Raw genomic sequence first — 17,650 nt, forward strand, 5'->3', positions numbered from 1 at the left:
TGGGGAGGGATTACTGTCATGTTTCAACCAGCATTTTCCCCATAGCTGGGGTTAAAATTCATATTTTGAGTATATTTTGTCTAACTTTATGTCAGTTACTTGTATTTATGTTTAATTTATTATGTACATCTTCCTGTTTGTATGTTGGCCTTAGTTATGACCCTTGTGCTTTGTGGGTGGTAACACAAGGGGTGGGGCCACCTGCCCATCACCTCCAGGAATGACCTGTGGTACAAGCAGAGGACCAGTGGACTAAATCTGAACTGAGGTGTTTAGCACAACGAGTACGCATATGGTGAGCAAACAACTCTAGGGGTGGCCTACAGGGGTAATGATTGAGAGTTGCATACCTTTGATGTCTCATGGTGGTGATGCCAGCCTATACTGGTAAAGGCTGATGGCAGTCAAGAGATGCTCCATGGGTAGGAAAGCACAAGAGGCAACTAAATCAACCCCAAATGTGTGAAGAGGGGCCACAAAGGTTGGTTTGTGAACAGTTTATGCAGTGGCACATGTGCTCTCACTTGGGCAGAAGTGGTTGTACTGGCACCTGTGGTATGTTACCTTTCAAATTTTGATATAAATTGTATAGCTGCACATGCTTAAACAGATAGTTTGGGGACAGGGGTCTAATTAGCAGTTAGACACAAAACAAGCACAGATTAAAAATTCACACAATAGACTATAATGTAGTGGGCTAGTTTAGTGGAAGGTGTGGACTTGTCTCATTTTGAAACACCAGATCTGATGACATATGAAGACTACAGAAAGCTAAACAAACAGTTGAAGCAAGCCGGAGCAGATAAAAGTCATCAGAAGCGCATCCAACTTCTTCAGATTGTCTTTGAAATAAAGAAGACATGTAATGGACAAATGGTCATGGACAACTTTTAACACTGGGAGAGCAAATATTGCAACTCAAAGCACAAGTTATGCAACAGACTCTTTAAACAATTAAGACTGTTTATAAAGACATTGTACAAAACATTCATCGGGGTGGAGTGTTGTGATGTGAGATTTTACATATAACTTGATGAATATTTTGTATGTCTTTATTTGTAATTTAGGCATAGCAATGTAATTTAGTGTTTACCCCCCCTTAGGAATGGGTCTGTTTGAATTTTACGACAGGATTTCGGGGATGTGTCTTAAACCAGTTTGCCGAGTGTTTCTTTGCTAAAGTCATTTCTACCCCCGCAAATAGGCTAAGGTGTACTTTAACATATGGTTTGGGGGCAGGTGTTAAGATGTTCTATTCCCCCATTGGTCTGAGGTATGGCTGTTTGGAATTGGCTTGTCTCAGAGGCCTTTAAGTACCATGATGTCCTATTGGCTGTAGGGGTTGGACAGGGGTTTTATCAGGTTGTATGGTTGCCAATATTCAAATATACATTGCATTTTGTTATTATTTATGAATATTATCAATAATACATTATCTTATGTGTAACTTAACTTCTGCTCGTCTTTTTACTACATCTAATTGCCTGAGGCTATAGATATAGAAGGGAAGGTGGGGATAAGTTATATACAATAGTACCTTATAAACAGTGGTAAGTCTGTGAGATTAGGTATTCTAAGGCTACATATTAATAATACAGTAGGGGAAAGTAGAGCAATATATATTACTCTACCAAGACAAAACAGCTTCCATTGCCTGTTATGCAGTGTAAGCCATCATTAAACAAAGCTAAGTTATTTCTCCTAAGTGATTTCTTACCGCAGTATCACTAAGGGAGGGGTATCGCCTTTTTATATTATATCTATACATATTCAGGTTATGTAACATGTCGCAATTACAAAAGAACTCATTCCCAGGGAGCTAAAGCTCTCTGCTGGATATAGTATAAACTTGCATTTTTCTGAGGTCTTCACGTGAGGAAGTGGATAGCCTCCCAGTAGTAACAGGACTACTAAGGACGTACTGAATGATTTGGAAAGTGTAGAGGGAAAACACTGCTCAGATAAATTAGGCTGAAACCAAACAAATCACTAAAATCAGATAATATTTATCTTCAAGTACTTAAGCATATATACAGTGCTGTACAAAAGTTTTAAGCAGGTGTGAAAAAATGCTGTAAACAAAGAATGCTTTCAGAAATATAAATAATGATTGTTTATTGTTATCAATTTACAAAATGCAAAGTGAGCGAACAAAAGAAAAATCTAAATCAAATCAATATTTGGTGTTACTACCTTTTGCCTTCAAACCAGCATCAATTCTTATAGGTACACTTTCACAAAGTCAGGGATTTAGTAGGATTATAGTCAGGTGTATGATCAACCAATTATACCAAACAGGTGCTAATAATCATCAATGTCACACGTAGGTTGAAACACAGTCATTAACTGAAACAGAAACAGCTGTGTAGGAGGCTTAAAACTGGGTGAGGAACAGCCAAACTCTGCTACCAAGGTGAGGTTGTGGAAGACAGGTTCATGTCATGGCAAGATTGAGCACAGCAACAAGATACAAGGTAGTTATACTGCATCAGCAAGGTCTCTCCCAGACAAAGATTTCAAAGCAGACTGGGGTTTCAAGATGTGCTGTTCAAGCTCTTTTGAAGAAACACAAATAAACGGTCAACGTTGAGGATTGTAGACGCAGTGGTCGGCCAAGGAAACTTAGTGCAGCAGATGAAAGACACATCAAGCTAATTACCCTTCAAAATCGGAAGATGTCCAGCAGTGCCATCAGCTCAGAACTGGCAGAAACCAGTGGGACCCAGGTACACCCATCTACTGTCCGGAGAAGTCTAGCCAGAAGTGTTCTTCATGGAAGAGTTGCAGCCAAAAAGCCATACCTCCGACGTGGAAACAAGGCCAAGCAACTCAAGTATGCACGAAAACATAGGAACTGGGGTGCAGAAAAATGGCAGCAGGTGGTCTGGACTGATGAGTCAAAATTTGAGATATTTGGCTGTAGCAGAAGGCAGTTTGTTCATCGAAGGGCTGGACAGCGGTACAATAATGAGTGTCTGCAGGCAACAGTGAAGCATGGTGGAGGTTCCTTGAACGTTTGGGGCTGCATTTCTGCAAATGGAGTCGGAGATTTGGTCAGGATTAATGGTGTTCTCAATACTGAGAAACACAGGCAGATACTTATCCATCATGCAATACCATCAGGGAGGCATATGATTGGCCCCAAATTTATTCTGCAGCAGGACAACGACCCCAAACATACAGCCAAAGTCATTAAGAACTATCTTCAGCGTAAAGAAGAACAAGAAGTCCTGGAAGTGATGGTATAACCCCCACAGAGCCCTGATCTCAACATCATCGAGTGTGTCTGGGATTACATGAAGAGACAGAAGGATGTGAGGAAGCCTACATCCACAGAAGATCTGTGGTTAGTTCTGCAAGATGTTTGGAACAACCTACCAGCCGAGTTCCTTCAAAAACTGTGTGCAAGTGTACCTTGAAGAATTGATGCTGTTTTGAAGGTAAAGGGTGGTCACACCAAATATTGATTTGATTTAGATTTCTCTTTTGTTCATTCACTGCATTTTGTTGATTGATTAAAATAAATGATTAACACTTCCATTTTCGAAAGCATTTTGTTTACAGCATTATTTCACACCTGCCTAAAACTTTTGCACAGTACTGTGTATATATATATATATATATATATATATATATATATATATATATATATATATATATATATATATAAAATTCACTAAGCCGCCGACAAGTAGCCACCCATGGAAAGCACACACCGACAAGTAGCCACCCACGGAAAGCATGCAAGACAGCCACGCTCACCGTTTATAATTCACTAAGCTGCCGACAAGTAGCCACCCATGGAAAGCACGCAAGACAGCCACGCCCACCAACTCTAAGACCATTGGATATGACGACAACTTGCAGAGCCACGCCCACCAACTCGGACGCAGCAACTCACAACACCGGGCGTCATTCACGTTCGTCTCTGCTAGACTCCACATGCACCTCTGAGCCATGTTGACTTTTCATTAGTCAACCTCAGTGGAACCTCGGTTCACACAGAGGCAGTGCAAGAGAGAACCGCGCACACACACAGGCAGCACCAGAGAGAGACAGAGGCACACACACAGGCAGCGAGAGAGAGAGAGAGAGCCGCGCACACACACAGGCAGCACCAGAGACAGACAGAGGCACACAGGCAGCCCGAGAGAGAGACAGAGGCACACAGGCACCCCAAGAGAGAGAGCCGTGCACACACACAGGCAGCGAGAGAGAGAGCCGCACACACACACAGGCAGCGCGAGAGAGAGAGCCGCGCACACACACAGGCAGCGCCAGAGAGAGACAGAGGCACACACAGGCAGCGCCAGAGAGACGCGCACACACACAGGCAGTGCCAGAGAGAGACAGACGCACACACACAGGCAGCCCGAGAGAGAGACCCACACACACACAGGCAGCGCGAGAGAGAGACAGACGCACACAAACATGCAGCGCAAGAGAGAGGGGGCTGGACTCATAAGGTAGGAAGGTAGTTAAAGAATGCACTGGGCTTGATTTTGTTTTCACTTCTGTTTACACCGATCGGTTCGTAGTGTGCATTGTTGCAATGTTACTTTTCTTGGTGGTTTATTAAATTACGGATTTTTTCAAATGTTCATTTTTTTCCCTGTGCTTAAAACTCATTAAAAAAAAAAGTGTTTTTAGCCAGCGGTTGGTAGCGCTATAGCGCAAACTATTGCAGTGTTAGTTTTCTCTGTTGTTCAAGGTTTTCTCAGTGTTATTCAATGTTTTTACATTTAGTTTACTATTACACTGTGCATTCTATGGTTTAATTAACTATATTTGTGCTTAAAAACTTAAAATACATATTTACATACAGTTCGTACAGTCTGGAACTGATTAATTGTATTTACATAAATTCCTATGGGAGAAATTGCTTCGGTTCACGACCAAATCGGTTTACGACCAGAGTTTTGGAACGAATTATGGTCATGAACCAAGGTTCCACTGTATTCTTTTCGGTTATGACGCACGACCGCGTCCACCATCGCAAACTGTTTTACACGCCATGGTCTTAGAGTTGGTGGGCAGGTCTCCGTGAGTTTCTCTTGCGAGCGGGCACATGACCAGGCGGTGTGTATGCATCGAGAACGAGGGTGGACGCGGCAGGACTATCTAAGAAGAGGCATGTTTGTCACGGATGTGAATCGCTGTATGCAGCATGTAAAACAGTTTGTTTGTCGCAGATGTGAATCGCTGTATGCGGCGTGTAAAACAGTTTGCGAGGGGTATCCCATGATCTTACAGTTGGTGAGCGGGTCTCTGTTAGTTGCTCTTGCAAGCGGGCATATGACCAGGCAGTGTGTATGCTTCGAGAGCGAGGGTGGATGCGCCAGCACCATCTAAGAAGAATCATATTTGTCGCGGATGTGAATCGCTGTATGCAGCGTGTAAAACAATCTGTTTGTCACGGATGTGAATCGCTGTATGCAGTGTGTAAAACGCTGTATTGTATGTTGCCCTCTCCAAAGTTACATCTTTTTCACCTACAGTCGTATCCTCAAAACCAACCCCATTTGGACAACTGTGTCTTTCAGGAAGTGTTCACCCATCAATACATAATTATGCAGCGTATGCTACGCCGCAGGTTGGCTAGTATATATATATATATATTGTGAACCTTGAACCCAGACACAGACAGACATGGACTCCAAATGTTCCAAAACACACATGTTTATTTTGAGCACAACAACCCACAGTGCACAATTAGCAGCAATATTGCTCTTTTTCTCTTTCTCTTCTGCTGCCTCCACTCCTCACACTCAAGCTCCGTCCTCTTCCACCTGACTCCGGCTCCTGGAATGGAATGAGGTGGTGGTTTTTATAGAACACCCAGAAGTACTCCAGGTGCTCCACAATTAACAACCGGCAGCACTTCCGAGTGTGCGGAAGTGCTGCATAGGCATCCAGCTCCTCTTCTGGCAGCACTTCCGGTTGTGGTGGAAGTGCTGCAGACTACAGTTCTGGAGCTGTCCAGGCGCCCCCTGGTGGTGGCCACATCCTCCCATAAGGTTGAGCTTCCAAGCTCTGTGGCCCCCATACAATCAAGGAATGTCACCCTCTTGCATTCCGGGGAAGACAGAGCCCCTCTCACGGTCTGTCTTGTCTCCAGGTGTCCCGGTGGGGCAAGGTCCCCGGACATCTATCACAATACAGTATAAGTCAAAGGAGGTTGTGCTCAAGCTTTATAACACACTGGTTAAGCCTGATCTTGACTACTGTGTACAGATTTGGTCTCCAGGCTACAAAAAAGACACAGCAGCACTAGAAAAAGTGCGACTAGGATGATTCCAGGGCTACAGGGGATGAGTTATGAGGAAAGATTAAAAGAGCTCAGCCTTTTCAGCTTGACCAAAAGGAGATTAAGAGGAGACATGATTGAAGTGTTTTAAATTATGGAAGGAATTAGTACAGTGGATCAAGACTGCTACTTTAAAATGACTGATGCAAAAACAAGGGAATGACAGTTGGAAACTTGTTAAGGGTAAATTTCGCACAAACATTAGGAAGGCTTTCCTCACACAGTGACCATAGCCACATAGAATAAGTGTTTAAAACGATGAAAGGAATTAATATAGTTGACCATTAGTTTAAAATTACTTCAGCAAGAACAGAAAGACACAGTTGGAAATATGTTAAGGGTACATTTTGCACAAACATTAGGAAGGTTTTCTTCACACAGAGATCTACAAATGCACAGAATCAGTTACCAAGCAGTGTGGCAGACAGTAGGACTCTAGGGATATTCAGAACTCTACTTGATGTTATTTTGGAGGAATTAAGTGGATAGGACTATCAAGCTTTGTTGGGCTGAATGGACTGTACTTGTCTAAATGTTTCTAATATTGTAATTATGTGATTGCTTGTCTTTAGGTATGTCAAACTTGCTGACTGCGTTGGTGATCTCGTTGAAGGACCATGTCATTTTACACACCTGAATATGAGAAGGCATGTCACATTTAGCCAATACTCGCAAAGTTACCTGCACAGCTGTGCTTGCCCTTTTTTGTGACAATCAATGGTATGCTACCTAACAGAGCCAGGGCTATTCGAAGGGGATGGATGGATGGATGGATGGATGGATGGATGGATGGATGGATGGATAGATAGATAGATAGATAGATAGATAGATAGATAGATAGATAGATAGATAGATAGATAGATAGATAGATAGATAGATAGATAGATAGATAGATAGATAGATAGATACTTTATTAATCCCAAGGGGAAATTCACAGTTATAATTTGGAAGTTAAAAAAACATTTCTAAAACTGCTATATCTGAGAATATATGCCTCTTTTTTGTGAGTACCAGTACATGTGAGGGTGGAGGGCAATGAAATAATTGACAGTCTGGCCAAACAGTCGGAGAAGTTCAAAAATTTTCAAATACAAATTTCATTAAGTAAGGGGGACAAGGAGGAGTGTTAATTAAAGATCATACCTGTGCACTTTGGCAGTGGTCATGGGATACACAAATAAAGGGCAGACATTTATATAGGTTCCAGAAAACTGTTAAAGAAATTTGGAAGGGGGGCGGGGTCCAGAAGAGAGGAACTTCTAATAACCCAAACCACAACTGGGCATACAGGTCTAAATGCAAAATAATTTAAAATGGGCAATGGGAAATGCAAATGATGTTACCCTCCAGAGACAGTTTTACATGTATTCTTGGAATGTAAAGCTAAAGAAAATGAGAGTAAGCAGGCTGCACAAAATAAACATGTCACAATGGATACTTTGATTGGATATGGTCAAAGATTCCAAAGAGATCATAAAAAGATAGTACTTGAAGTTTATTGAGTTATATAAAAATGTTTAATTTAAAACAGTTGGGTTGTAATCTAGTTGTGTAGGTTATGCATGGTAGGCATTGGATTCACTATCCTGACTCCTCTTCACACTCCAGTTAAGTAGGAGGTGGTAATGCACTTCGAATAAAAATAAGGAGAAGAAGAAGAAAAAAAAGAGTAAAATTTGTTTGGTTATGTAATTTACTATAACATTACATGATTACATCAGTTCAAACACTCATAACTGAATTCCGTGCAGATGTAAAATGTATTCAACTGCTCTAGTATTTTAAGCTTTATCCTGAAGTACAAAATATAAGAAGCGCGGTATGACAGAGGCAGCGGCATGAGGTGTAAGAATGAGAACGAGGTGCAGGATATGAATCAACAATTACATGGAGGCAGTAAGAGGTACCTGATCCATATTCATTGGTAAAATAGTGTTGGCTGGTGGATTTTGGTGCACAGTCATTTCTTACTGAAGAATAAAAGAACAAACTGTTAAGGATTCTGGTGAAGGCTCCATTGCTCTTAGGAGGACATGAAAAAACTGAAAGAATACCTGGACACGGTGAAGTCATTTCATGCTTCAGATTATGTAATATTGCACAATTTGAATTTGCTGTTGTGACTGTTACCGGCATCTCCCTTTACAGTATTATACACACCATTAATATGAAGTTAAACTGGATTTCTTACTGTTGTTTCTTAGGACTGCATATATTTGTAAATAGCTCTTTGAGTTGTGTGCGTTTAGGTTTAGCAGAAAGGGCTGTCACCGGATAGAAGTGTGTAAAATTATTTCCTTTTAATGAGACACCTCATTAATGTGTTTTGTTTAAATTTATTATCTATCAATATAATTTTATTCTTTAATCTTTCAATATATTATTAAGTTTAGATGGGTTTCTGTTAAAGCAGAATTACACAATAGTATGGAAGAGTATTTGTGACAAAATTAAATGCAAACTTGTTTACTACATTGCAATACAATGCACATGGTGCATTTGATTTTGGTATGGCTTTATTATGCCATAATTAAAAACATATCAACCAAACAAGAGATTACTTTTTACTACAACTTTACACAACTTTAGTGCGAGTTTAAAATGCAATATGAAAGTTTATTGCACTTTAATTCATGTCCATAAATCACATTTCAGAAATAAAAGCAAAGTAAACGCATTGAATTTTGCTTATTGGCTGCTCCAAGTATATTGCATTCTGATTCAAGGCCACATGCTAATCATGCCAAAACTGAATTTAATCATATGACTAGTTAGTGTAAAAAGGTGGTGCAAGTGACTTCAACAGTTGGGTCAAGAGGTATTCCAGTTGCGAGTGTACTGTTCACCCAGTGCTAAAGATGGTGAGTGGGGAGTTGATAAGGCAAGGGATTCACCATCTCATTGAAGAGGTGCAAACTGGTGAAGTAAATAATGATTTCATTCTCTTCTGTGTCAACTTGTTCCTGGAAAAGGCCATGTGATTAAAGCAGCAAAATGAGAAGAATGTCCAGCTGCTACAGTAATATCTTTAAAATGTCTTTAACCCTTCGTTACTTGGGTTTCGTGAACTCTCATAAATGCTTGGCGGGGGTGTATTGCATCCCACTGTTATTTATGGAGAAATGATAGTAAGAAATATTTTAAATGCAATCTTTACTAGGACATGTAGCACTCTCTGGCTTTTCATGTTTACAAAATCACTGTTTAAATTTCCTTTTCAATAATTACAGGTGGGAATAAAAAAAAGTTTCATGTCTCTATACCGTATACATTCATTCTGTCCGTTTCAAAAGTGGTCACAGTTCACAACTTCATGGAAAGTTCCACTATTCCTGTGTTTGTTGGGAACTTGTGGTGCACTGATTGCATGTTGGAACCAAATGTTCCATGCATATGTATTTACTGCAGGAATGGCACTGAAATCTTGTTTTTCTGTCTTTACTCCTTGGACATTCCTCACACCTTGCCTGTTCCAGCTTTTTGTGCAATACATCCCAGTTGAGCACTTATGAGAGTTCACAAAACCCGTGTAATGAAGGGTTAAAGTTTATTGAGGCCCTAGTGGGTCGAAGCCCTCCGATGTGAACCTCCGATGTATATCATCAACCAGGGCATCTGTACATCAATATACCCCTAAATATGGTGCGTAAATACTTGCACATGAGGAAGACAGTACCAGCTATTGCAAAAAACTTTAACTAGTCAGTAAGGACAATCAGAAGAAGAACAGAACAATATGATATAAGGCAAGCATAACACATGTAAGAGCCATTTTCCTAGTTCTATAAGATTCATGAATATTTTACTAGATGACAATGCATAATCTATGGGAGGTCCTATAACCCCCATATGTGGAATTGTATTGGTATATTCTTGCCATTTCTAACAGCTTGGAGTAAGTATTATTCTTCAGTTAGTTAGTGACAGCCTTGCCATGAGTAAGGTGTGGAAGGCATAAGGTTTTAAACCGTGCCTGGGCACACGCCTCCGTGCCAACCGGCCTATGGGCCTTTTGAGTGTGTGAAGTAAATATGTAAGAAAACAGCACTTAATTTATGTGCTGTGCCGTACATTTAAAGCGTACAGGAGAAGAAGCTAAGAATCTTTAAGTAAAGAAGAAGAAGTAAAGAAATTTTAAGTACAAAAATAACTAAAGTTTTTCAAGAAAAGCTACGTTTAGAGAAGATACATTTTTCCTTTTTTTTGCCTTTTATTCTACGTGTGTAACTATTTCTCCTTTTATTCTTGTGTGGATTATTTTCTTTTAACTTTCCCTAAATATTTTTAAAACGAACTTTTGGACTGAGAGATTTCTTTTGACACGCGTTTCACCTGTGCTTGATCTCGCCTTACGCTCCGGCGGCTACAACACATTATTTAGATAACTTAAAAGTACACATTTTCCATAAGACCTAAAATATACTTTTCACCATTTCAGTTAATCACTACACATTAACGCCACTTACACAACCCTTGCACCATCTTTTGATGCAGATTAGTCATTTGATTACATTCAGTTTTGACATGATTAACGCATGGTCTAAAATCTGGTTGATATGTTTTAAATTATGACACAATAAAGGCATGCCAAAATTATATACACCATATACATATGCATTGTAATGCAGTTAAAAACATCCATCCATCCTCTTCCGCTTATCCAAGATCGGGTCGCGGGGGCAGCAGCTTGAGCAGAGATGCCTAGACTTCCCTCTCCCCGGCCACTTCTACTAGCTTCTTCCGGGGGAATCCCGAGGCATTCCCAGGCCAGCCGAGAGACACAGTCCCTCCAGCGTGTCCTGGGTCTTCCACGGGGCCTCCTCCCGGTTAGACGTGCCCGGAACACCTCATCACGGAGGCGTCCAGGTGGCATCCTGATCAGATGCCCGAGCCACCTCATCTGACTCCTTTCAATGTGGAGGAGCAGTGGCTCTACTCTGAGCTCCTCCCAGATGACTGAGCTTCTCACCCTATCTTTAAGGGAAAGCCCAGACACCCTGCTGAGGAAACTCATTTCAGCCTCTTGTATTCACGATCTCATTCTTTCGGTCACTACCCACAGCTCATGACCATAGGTGAGGGTATGGAACGTAGATCGACCGGTAAATTGAGAGCTTTGCCTTACGGCTCAGCTCCTTTTTTCACCATGACAGACTGATGCAGAGGCTGCATCACTGCAGATGCCTGTTGATCTCCCGCTCCATTCTTCCCTCACTCGTGAACAAAACCCCAAGATACTTGAACTCCTCCACTTGGGGCAGGATCTCGCTCCCAACCCTGAGAGGGCACCCTTTTCCAGCTGAGGACCATGGTCTCGGATTTGGAGGTGCCGATTTCCATCCCAGTCACTTCACACTCGGCTGCAAACCGATCCAGAGAGAGCTGAAGATCACAGCCTGATGAAGCAAGCAGGACAACATCATCTGCAAAAAGCAGTGACCCAATCCTGAGTCCACCAAACTGGACCCCTTCAACACCCTGGCTGCGCCTAGAAATTATATATATATATATATATATATATATATATATATATATATATATATATATATATATATTGTATACTCAGTGTTGATATATCACTAAGGTCCTCTGATTCTGGCAATCTTGTTGTGCTCCACATTAATCTACACTCCATGGGTGACAAGGCCTTCAGCTGTATAGCGCCCAGACTCTGGAATGACCTACCAAAATTAATTAGATCAGCTGACTCCATGAATTCTTTTAAAAAACAACTCAAAACTCATCTGTTCAGGAAGGCTTTTAGCTCTACTTGACTTTATTACCCTTCTCTCACTTTACTTCTCTGTCAAGATGCTCATGTAACCTGTATGTGTGTGTGCTAGACCAGGGGTAGGCAACGTCGGTCCTGGAGTGCCACAGTATGTGCAGGTTTTTGTTCCAACCCAGTTCCTTAACGAGAACTCAATTATTGCTGATGAAGCACATATTGCTTAAGTGACATTTTAATGCTCATTTTAGTGGTCTCGCTTGTTAAGGTTCTCCAACCTTAATTGCTTATTTCAATCTTAAACTGCTGCATTCAGTGTTTTAATTGCTCCTTATTAGCAATAAGATGTAAAACAGGGGTAGGCAATGTCGGTCCTGGTGAGCCGCAGTGGCTACAGGTTTTCATTCCAACCCAATTGCTTAATTAGAAACCAATCATTGCCAATCTCAGACCTTATTTAATTTTATGGCTTGTTAGTCTGTGCAATGTAAGGCTTTTATATCGTAGATTTTTTTCCTTTCCAAGGATATCATCCAAATGATTTGAAGCCTAAAACAGATCATTTTCAGTCTGTCACATTTTTCTATTAAGTGTTTTATTAAATCAAACCGTGCATGATGAACACACACAGATGTAATTGGAAAAAAGCTAGCTGGAGAACTGCTGGCTGCTTTGTCTTTTACATCTTATTGCTAATAAGGAGCAATTAAAACACTGAATGCAGCAGTTTAAGATTGAAATAAGCAATTAAGGTTGGAGAACCTTAGCAAGCGAGACCACTAAAATGAAACATTAAAATGTCACTTAAGCAATATGTGCTTCATCAGCAATAATTGAGTTCTCGTTAAGGAACTGGGTTGGAACAAAAACCTGCACATACTGTGGCACTCCAGGACCGACGTTGCCTACCCCTGTGCTAGACCATCAATTATGTTGTCTGTTAGGCTTTTTTTTCTTTCTCTGAATTCACTGTCGTAATCTTCATTATTTATTTATCTGGTTTATACAATGCTATATACTGTATACCCTGCCGTTCTTTCTTATATTCTGTAAGTGCCTTGAGCATGGGAAAGGTGCTATATAAATAAAATTTATTATTATTATTATTATTATTATATATACCTCAAAGTTTTTCTCAGCTTTGTCCCATAGAAGAAGGTGGAGCTGATCAAGTGTTTCACTTGAAAGTTGTTTCCCATTCCTGCAACCTGTAAATTTAATTAAAATGACAGACCTATAACTGCTTTCTTGAAAAAAAAAAACACAACAGTTAGGTGAAAAATGAAAATATTTAACTGAAACTTTCTTTTAAAAACATTTACATTAAGGTAAAGTAATAGTTGCAAAGGCTGAATTGCATCTAGGAAGACATGCATTTGGAGTTTGTATGTTTACAGTGAATTTAAAATTCAAAAACAAGCCTGTATATTAGATTAGCTTGTTTTTATTAAATTTCTTTTTTCCTAACTATTCAATTTTTTTTTGTATTTTAATCTCAAATGGATTACCATTTCATTCCATTCAGTGATCATATTGTCTTCTGTTAGGTGCTAGCTAGGAATGAAGTCACATAACAGGTGGAGGAATATTGAAAAATAAACAACAAACTACAGCAAGATACAATGTCAATGTGAAAAATATAAAAAAAACAAAGTTTTTTTGTTATTTTTGTGAGCAGAACTTTGTGCTGTAATGAATTCAATGGGTTTTAAGGTTTACTGAATCTTTACATTTTTACTAGATTTTTTTAAAACATTTACAATTATAAATACTTTAATAATAAATTTGAAATGTTAATTATTTTGTTTAGTACTATGTACCAAAGTCTCTAAAAAGACTTCTCACTAAATCCATCAAATTTTGTTCCAAGCTTTTTTTTTACAGGAATGGTCAGATTTAGCATTATTATTTTCATTTAAGAAAATTATAGACATTTGTAATAAAATAAATTAAGAACCTGTAATGAGATTTTCTATCTTCTGCTTGGCAAGCAGCTCCTTCCCTCTCTGCAACAACAGCTCAATATGCATTAGCAAAGCTTTCCCAATTTCCGGGCAATCTTCAAAATGCATACAAACAGTTTTCATGAAATTAAACGCAAGTGCCTCCCTATAAATATAAAACTTTGCTTCAGTATATGTAATATCCTTATATTTTTTTTATTTTATTTGTTTTTAGGTTTTGAGTTTGACATATGTTATCTTACCTGCCATCTTCTAAGAACTGCGTAATAGTACTTAAACAAACATCCAGAGAAACATTTGAATCGAATAGCTTTGCTGCCACTTGAAAGAAGAAAAAAAAAAAAAAAAAAAAAAGTGAACACTCCACTAACCATAAAATTCACGTGACTGTTTCATTGAGTTTTATGTTTCTTTCATACTTAAAAGTTTAGTGCCAGGAATGATTCATGTTCAAGTCAAAAGAATGGAAATCTTACATGATGCCACTAACTAGTGGTATGCAATGATAACTCAAATGGCTGTAGGCAGCATTTGGTGTGTTCAAAGTGCCTATGTGTTTGTCACCTGTTGCTTTCAGCTTCACCCTGGATAGCATGCTGCCTACTATCTGCAAAAAAAGATAGTTGTGCCAGTACATAGCCTATCCACATCAAACTGTATAACATGCCTCTCTGAGGCAAACATATGGCGACACTGAGCCCCATAAGATCTCTGGATAGACTGCAAAAAAATACATAGGAGGTTTTGTCTCCCAGATATAATGTATCCATGGCCCACAATCTAAACCCCACACTGGGCAACTAGTCTCATTGCCTTGTGACAGCACTGGAAAAGGGAAGGCTAAGAAAATTGATCCTGACAGAAAACCCAAAGTTAAGCCCAAAAGGCAGGTGGTTTAAGTCATCAGCACTCCTTTGGAATACACTGATAAGGCTGAACATGTGAAATTAGGACAACACTGGGTTACCTTACTCAGACTTGCACCCAGAAAATGTTACTCCAGTGCCACTAACTACTGTGACAGCACAGCATGGGAGGCTGAAGTTAGAAAGTGATAAGCCCACAATCACCACCACAGTTAGATAGATAGATAGATAGATAGATAGATAGATAGATAGATAGATAGATAGATAGATAGATAGATAGATAGATAGATAGATAGATAGATAGATAGATAGATAGATAGATAGATACTTTATTAATCCCAATGGGAAATTCACAACGGGTGCTACACAATAAAGTGGAATGTGCAAACAACATTAGCTGAAACTCTGGGAGAACATTCAGTTGTTCACAGACTGTTGGAACTTCAATGGCATATACAAATGAATCAAGCAAGCATTAGATCTCAAAACCAAGACTGAAGTTATCTAAAGGGGAAACCATCAAAAAGAGCTGAATAAAAAACTGACTGGATGGGCTGAGTGATACCAATAAGTCTTTGGCCAGGAGAGCACAGTAACAGAAAAAAAAATGTAAACACAATGACAACTTACTGATTATGGAGTCCTCGGTGAAGAAACAACAGTAGACAATAGTGTGGAAAAGGATGGGTCCCTTTAAGACATGCATAATTTCAACATAACCACTGTGTATAAAAACAATGTCAGTAGAAAAGCCATCTTTATCCACTGCAAGAAGAGAGGACACCCATCTAAACTCTATGAGATGATTACATGCTTCCTCTCAGATACATTCCTGATCAACAGCATGGTAAATGAGGTCTGCATGATCGCTCTTACAGTCTTCAATATCTTTTTCACCTTAATGTTTTTGTATGCTTTCAGGTTCACCAAGCATAGAACATTAGAACTTAATGATGTACTCACACTTGCAATTTGTTCCATGCCCAACCATGTTTGTCCATATGTAACCCCAACAAAGTTTAATTTATTTGACCAGTGTGATCACTCGATGCTGGGCCAACTATACCATGCCCGGGCCTGCTTGGAACAGATAGGCCCGAGCATGGTTCAGTAGGATTCAGAAACAGTGTGATCACTAAACGTGCCCAAGCACAGATCACAAACATGATGTCAATGATGCAACATCATTTCAGTCGAAACCGTTAAAAACAGGTTTTTATTCTCACCTTACAGAACATGAATTGTAGTCAGCAAGAAAAGCTGCAAATTCCTCCCTTAACATTATTAAAAATCTTCTCATACATGCAGCATGATTCACAGCAAAATGCTGCACTGCACACTCAGTAAATCTGTTATCCTGCCCTACATGACTTCAAAAAAAGCACAAAATAAGGAAAATTATTTTCACATGTACTGTGTCACTCATCACACGTGTTCTGATCTTGTTTTGGCTTTACATAAAGTCACATAGTGAAGAAGAAAGCGTGCCCAAACCAAGAACATGAAAGAGCAGTGTGAATGCAGGCCAGCGGGGGAGTAAGGAGAGGGAATAATCGTGTTCAGCACATTATGGAACAAACATGTCTAGTGTGAGTACAACCTTAGGAAATTGTGATGAGAACAGGCCATTCAACCCAATTAGCTCATCTGCCTTATTCACCTAGATTGTCCAAAATCGCTGAAGTCCCACCCATCACCATAATACTTGATAATTTATCTCATTTGTCTGTGGTACTTTTGTGTGAAGAAAAATTTATACAACACCTGCCTTTATGACTTTCTAACAATGTCTCTTTTCTTGTTGCAGAATTTGTTTTAAAATAACAACTAAAATCTAAGGTACTAATTCATTTTTATCATTTTAAACACTTCAATCAAGTCCCCCCTTAAAGGGTTCAGCTCTTTCAATCACTCTTTATAACTCATAACTCTTAGTCCCGAAATGTGTTGGTGAGGTACAGTATATCAGTAGATTAGTCAATGACTGTTTAAACTATGGAAAGGGGGGGAGGGGTTTAGGACAGGCCAGGTTTAGAATTGTACATGAGGAGATAAACAATGGTATAAAAACAAACATGCACAGAAACGTGAATTCTAACCCAAAACTAAAATGAGTAACACAATCAAAATAGACTGCCTTAATGCTAAAAGTATCAAAAGTAAAACAAATTACTTGGAATTGTATGCAGCTGAGCATATTTATAATATAACAATAACAGAATCTTGGCTAAATAACAATATGGGGATGAGTATAACACAGAGGGATACACCTTTTTAGGAAGGATAGAAAAGGAAAAGAGTGGGGTTGTTGTTTATGTCAAACAGAATTTAAATGAAAGTCTTCTTCATTCTTGTCCTGGGTATGACATTAAACAGCATCCGGCCCTGCAAGCGGTCCTCCAACTTGCAGGAAAATCATGGGGGTTGGTGGCAGGTTGGCACACCAGCCACCATAAAAAAAAAACTTCACACAGCTGTTACATGACAGAAAGGATTCCTTTTTGCTCTTTGCGGGAGTAGTTCTGCTGCAGCCACCCATAGTAAGGCTGCTCGCATCATGAAGGTGATGGGGGAAAGCCCTCGGGAGCCCCATCCCCAGAAAGAGTTGAAATCGTTGGATAGCCAATGGGGTCAGGCCTGTTGGGAATCAGAACTAATGTGGTGCTAAGGTGTCGCCTGCTGCACGGCAGCACTCGGGTCCTAATTTGAGGTGTCAATCCGGGTGCCTGGAACACTTGTCTCTCCAGCATGATGATCATCTTCCTCTGCTGTCGGAGGAGCTGCG

The 17,650-nt window shown here is 39.8% G+C and overlaps 1 protein-coding gene across 1 annotated transcript in view; it reads right to left on the minus strand.

The window, feature by feature from the left end:
- tex11 (testis expressed 11) overlaps nt 1–17,650 on the minus strand; it is a 212,359-nt gene that overhangs the window by 92,939 nt on the left and 101,770 nt on the right. Inside the window, exons 13-15 of the mRNA XM_051935388.1 lie at nt 14,242–14,320; nt 13,993–14,144; nt 13,158–13,243 (exon numbers count right to left, since the gene is read on the minus strand). Of these exons, the coding sequence (XP_051791348.1) occupies nt 13,158–13,243; nt 13,993–14,144; nt 14,242–14,320 (317 nt within the window). The remainder of the gene's footprint in view (nt 1–13,157; nt 13,244–13,992; nt 14,145–14,241; nt 14,321–17,650) is intronic.

The sequence above is a fragment of the Erpetoichthys calabaricus genome, chromosome 12 (genome assembly GCF_900747795.2).
Source record: "Erpetoichthys calabaricus chromosome 12, fErpCal1.3, whole genome shotgun sequence".
NCBI classification, from domain to species: Eukaryota; Metazoa; Chordata; class Cladistia; order Polypteriformes; family Polypteridae; genus Erpetoichthys; species Erpetoichthys calabaricus.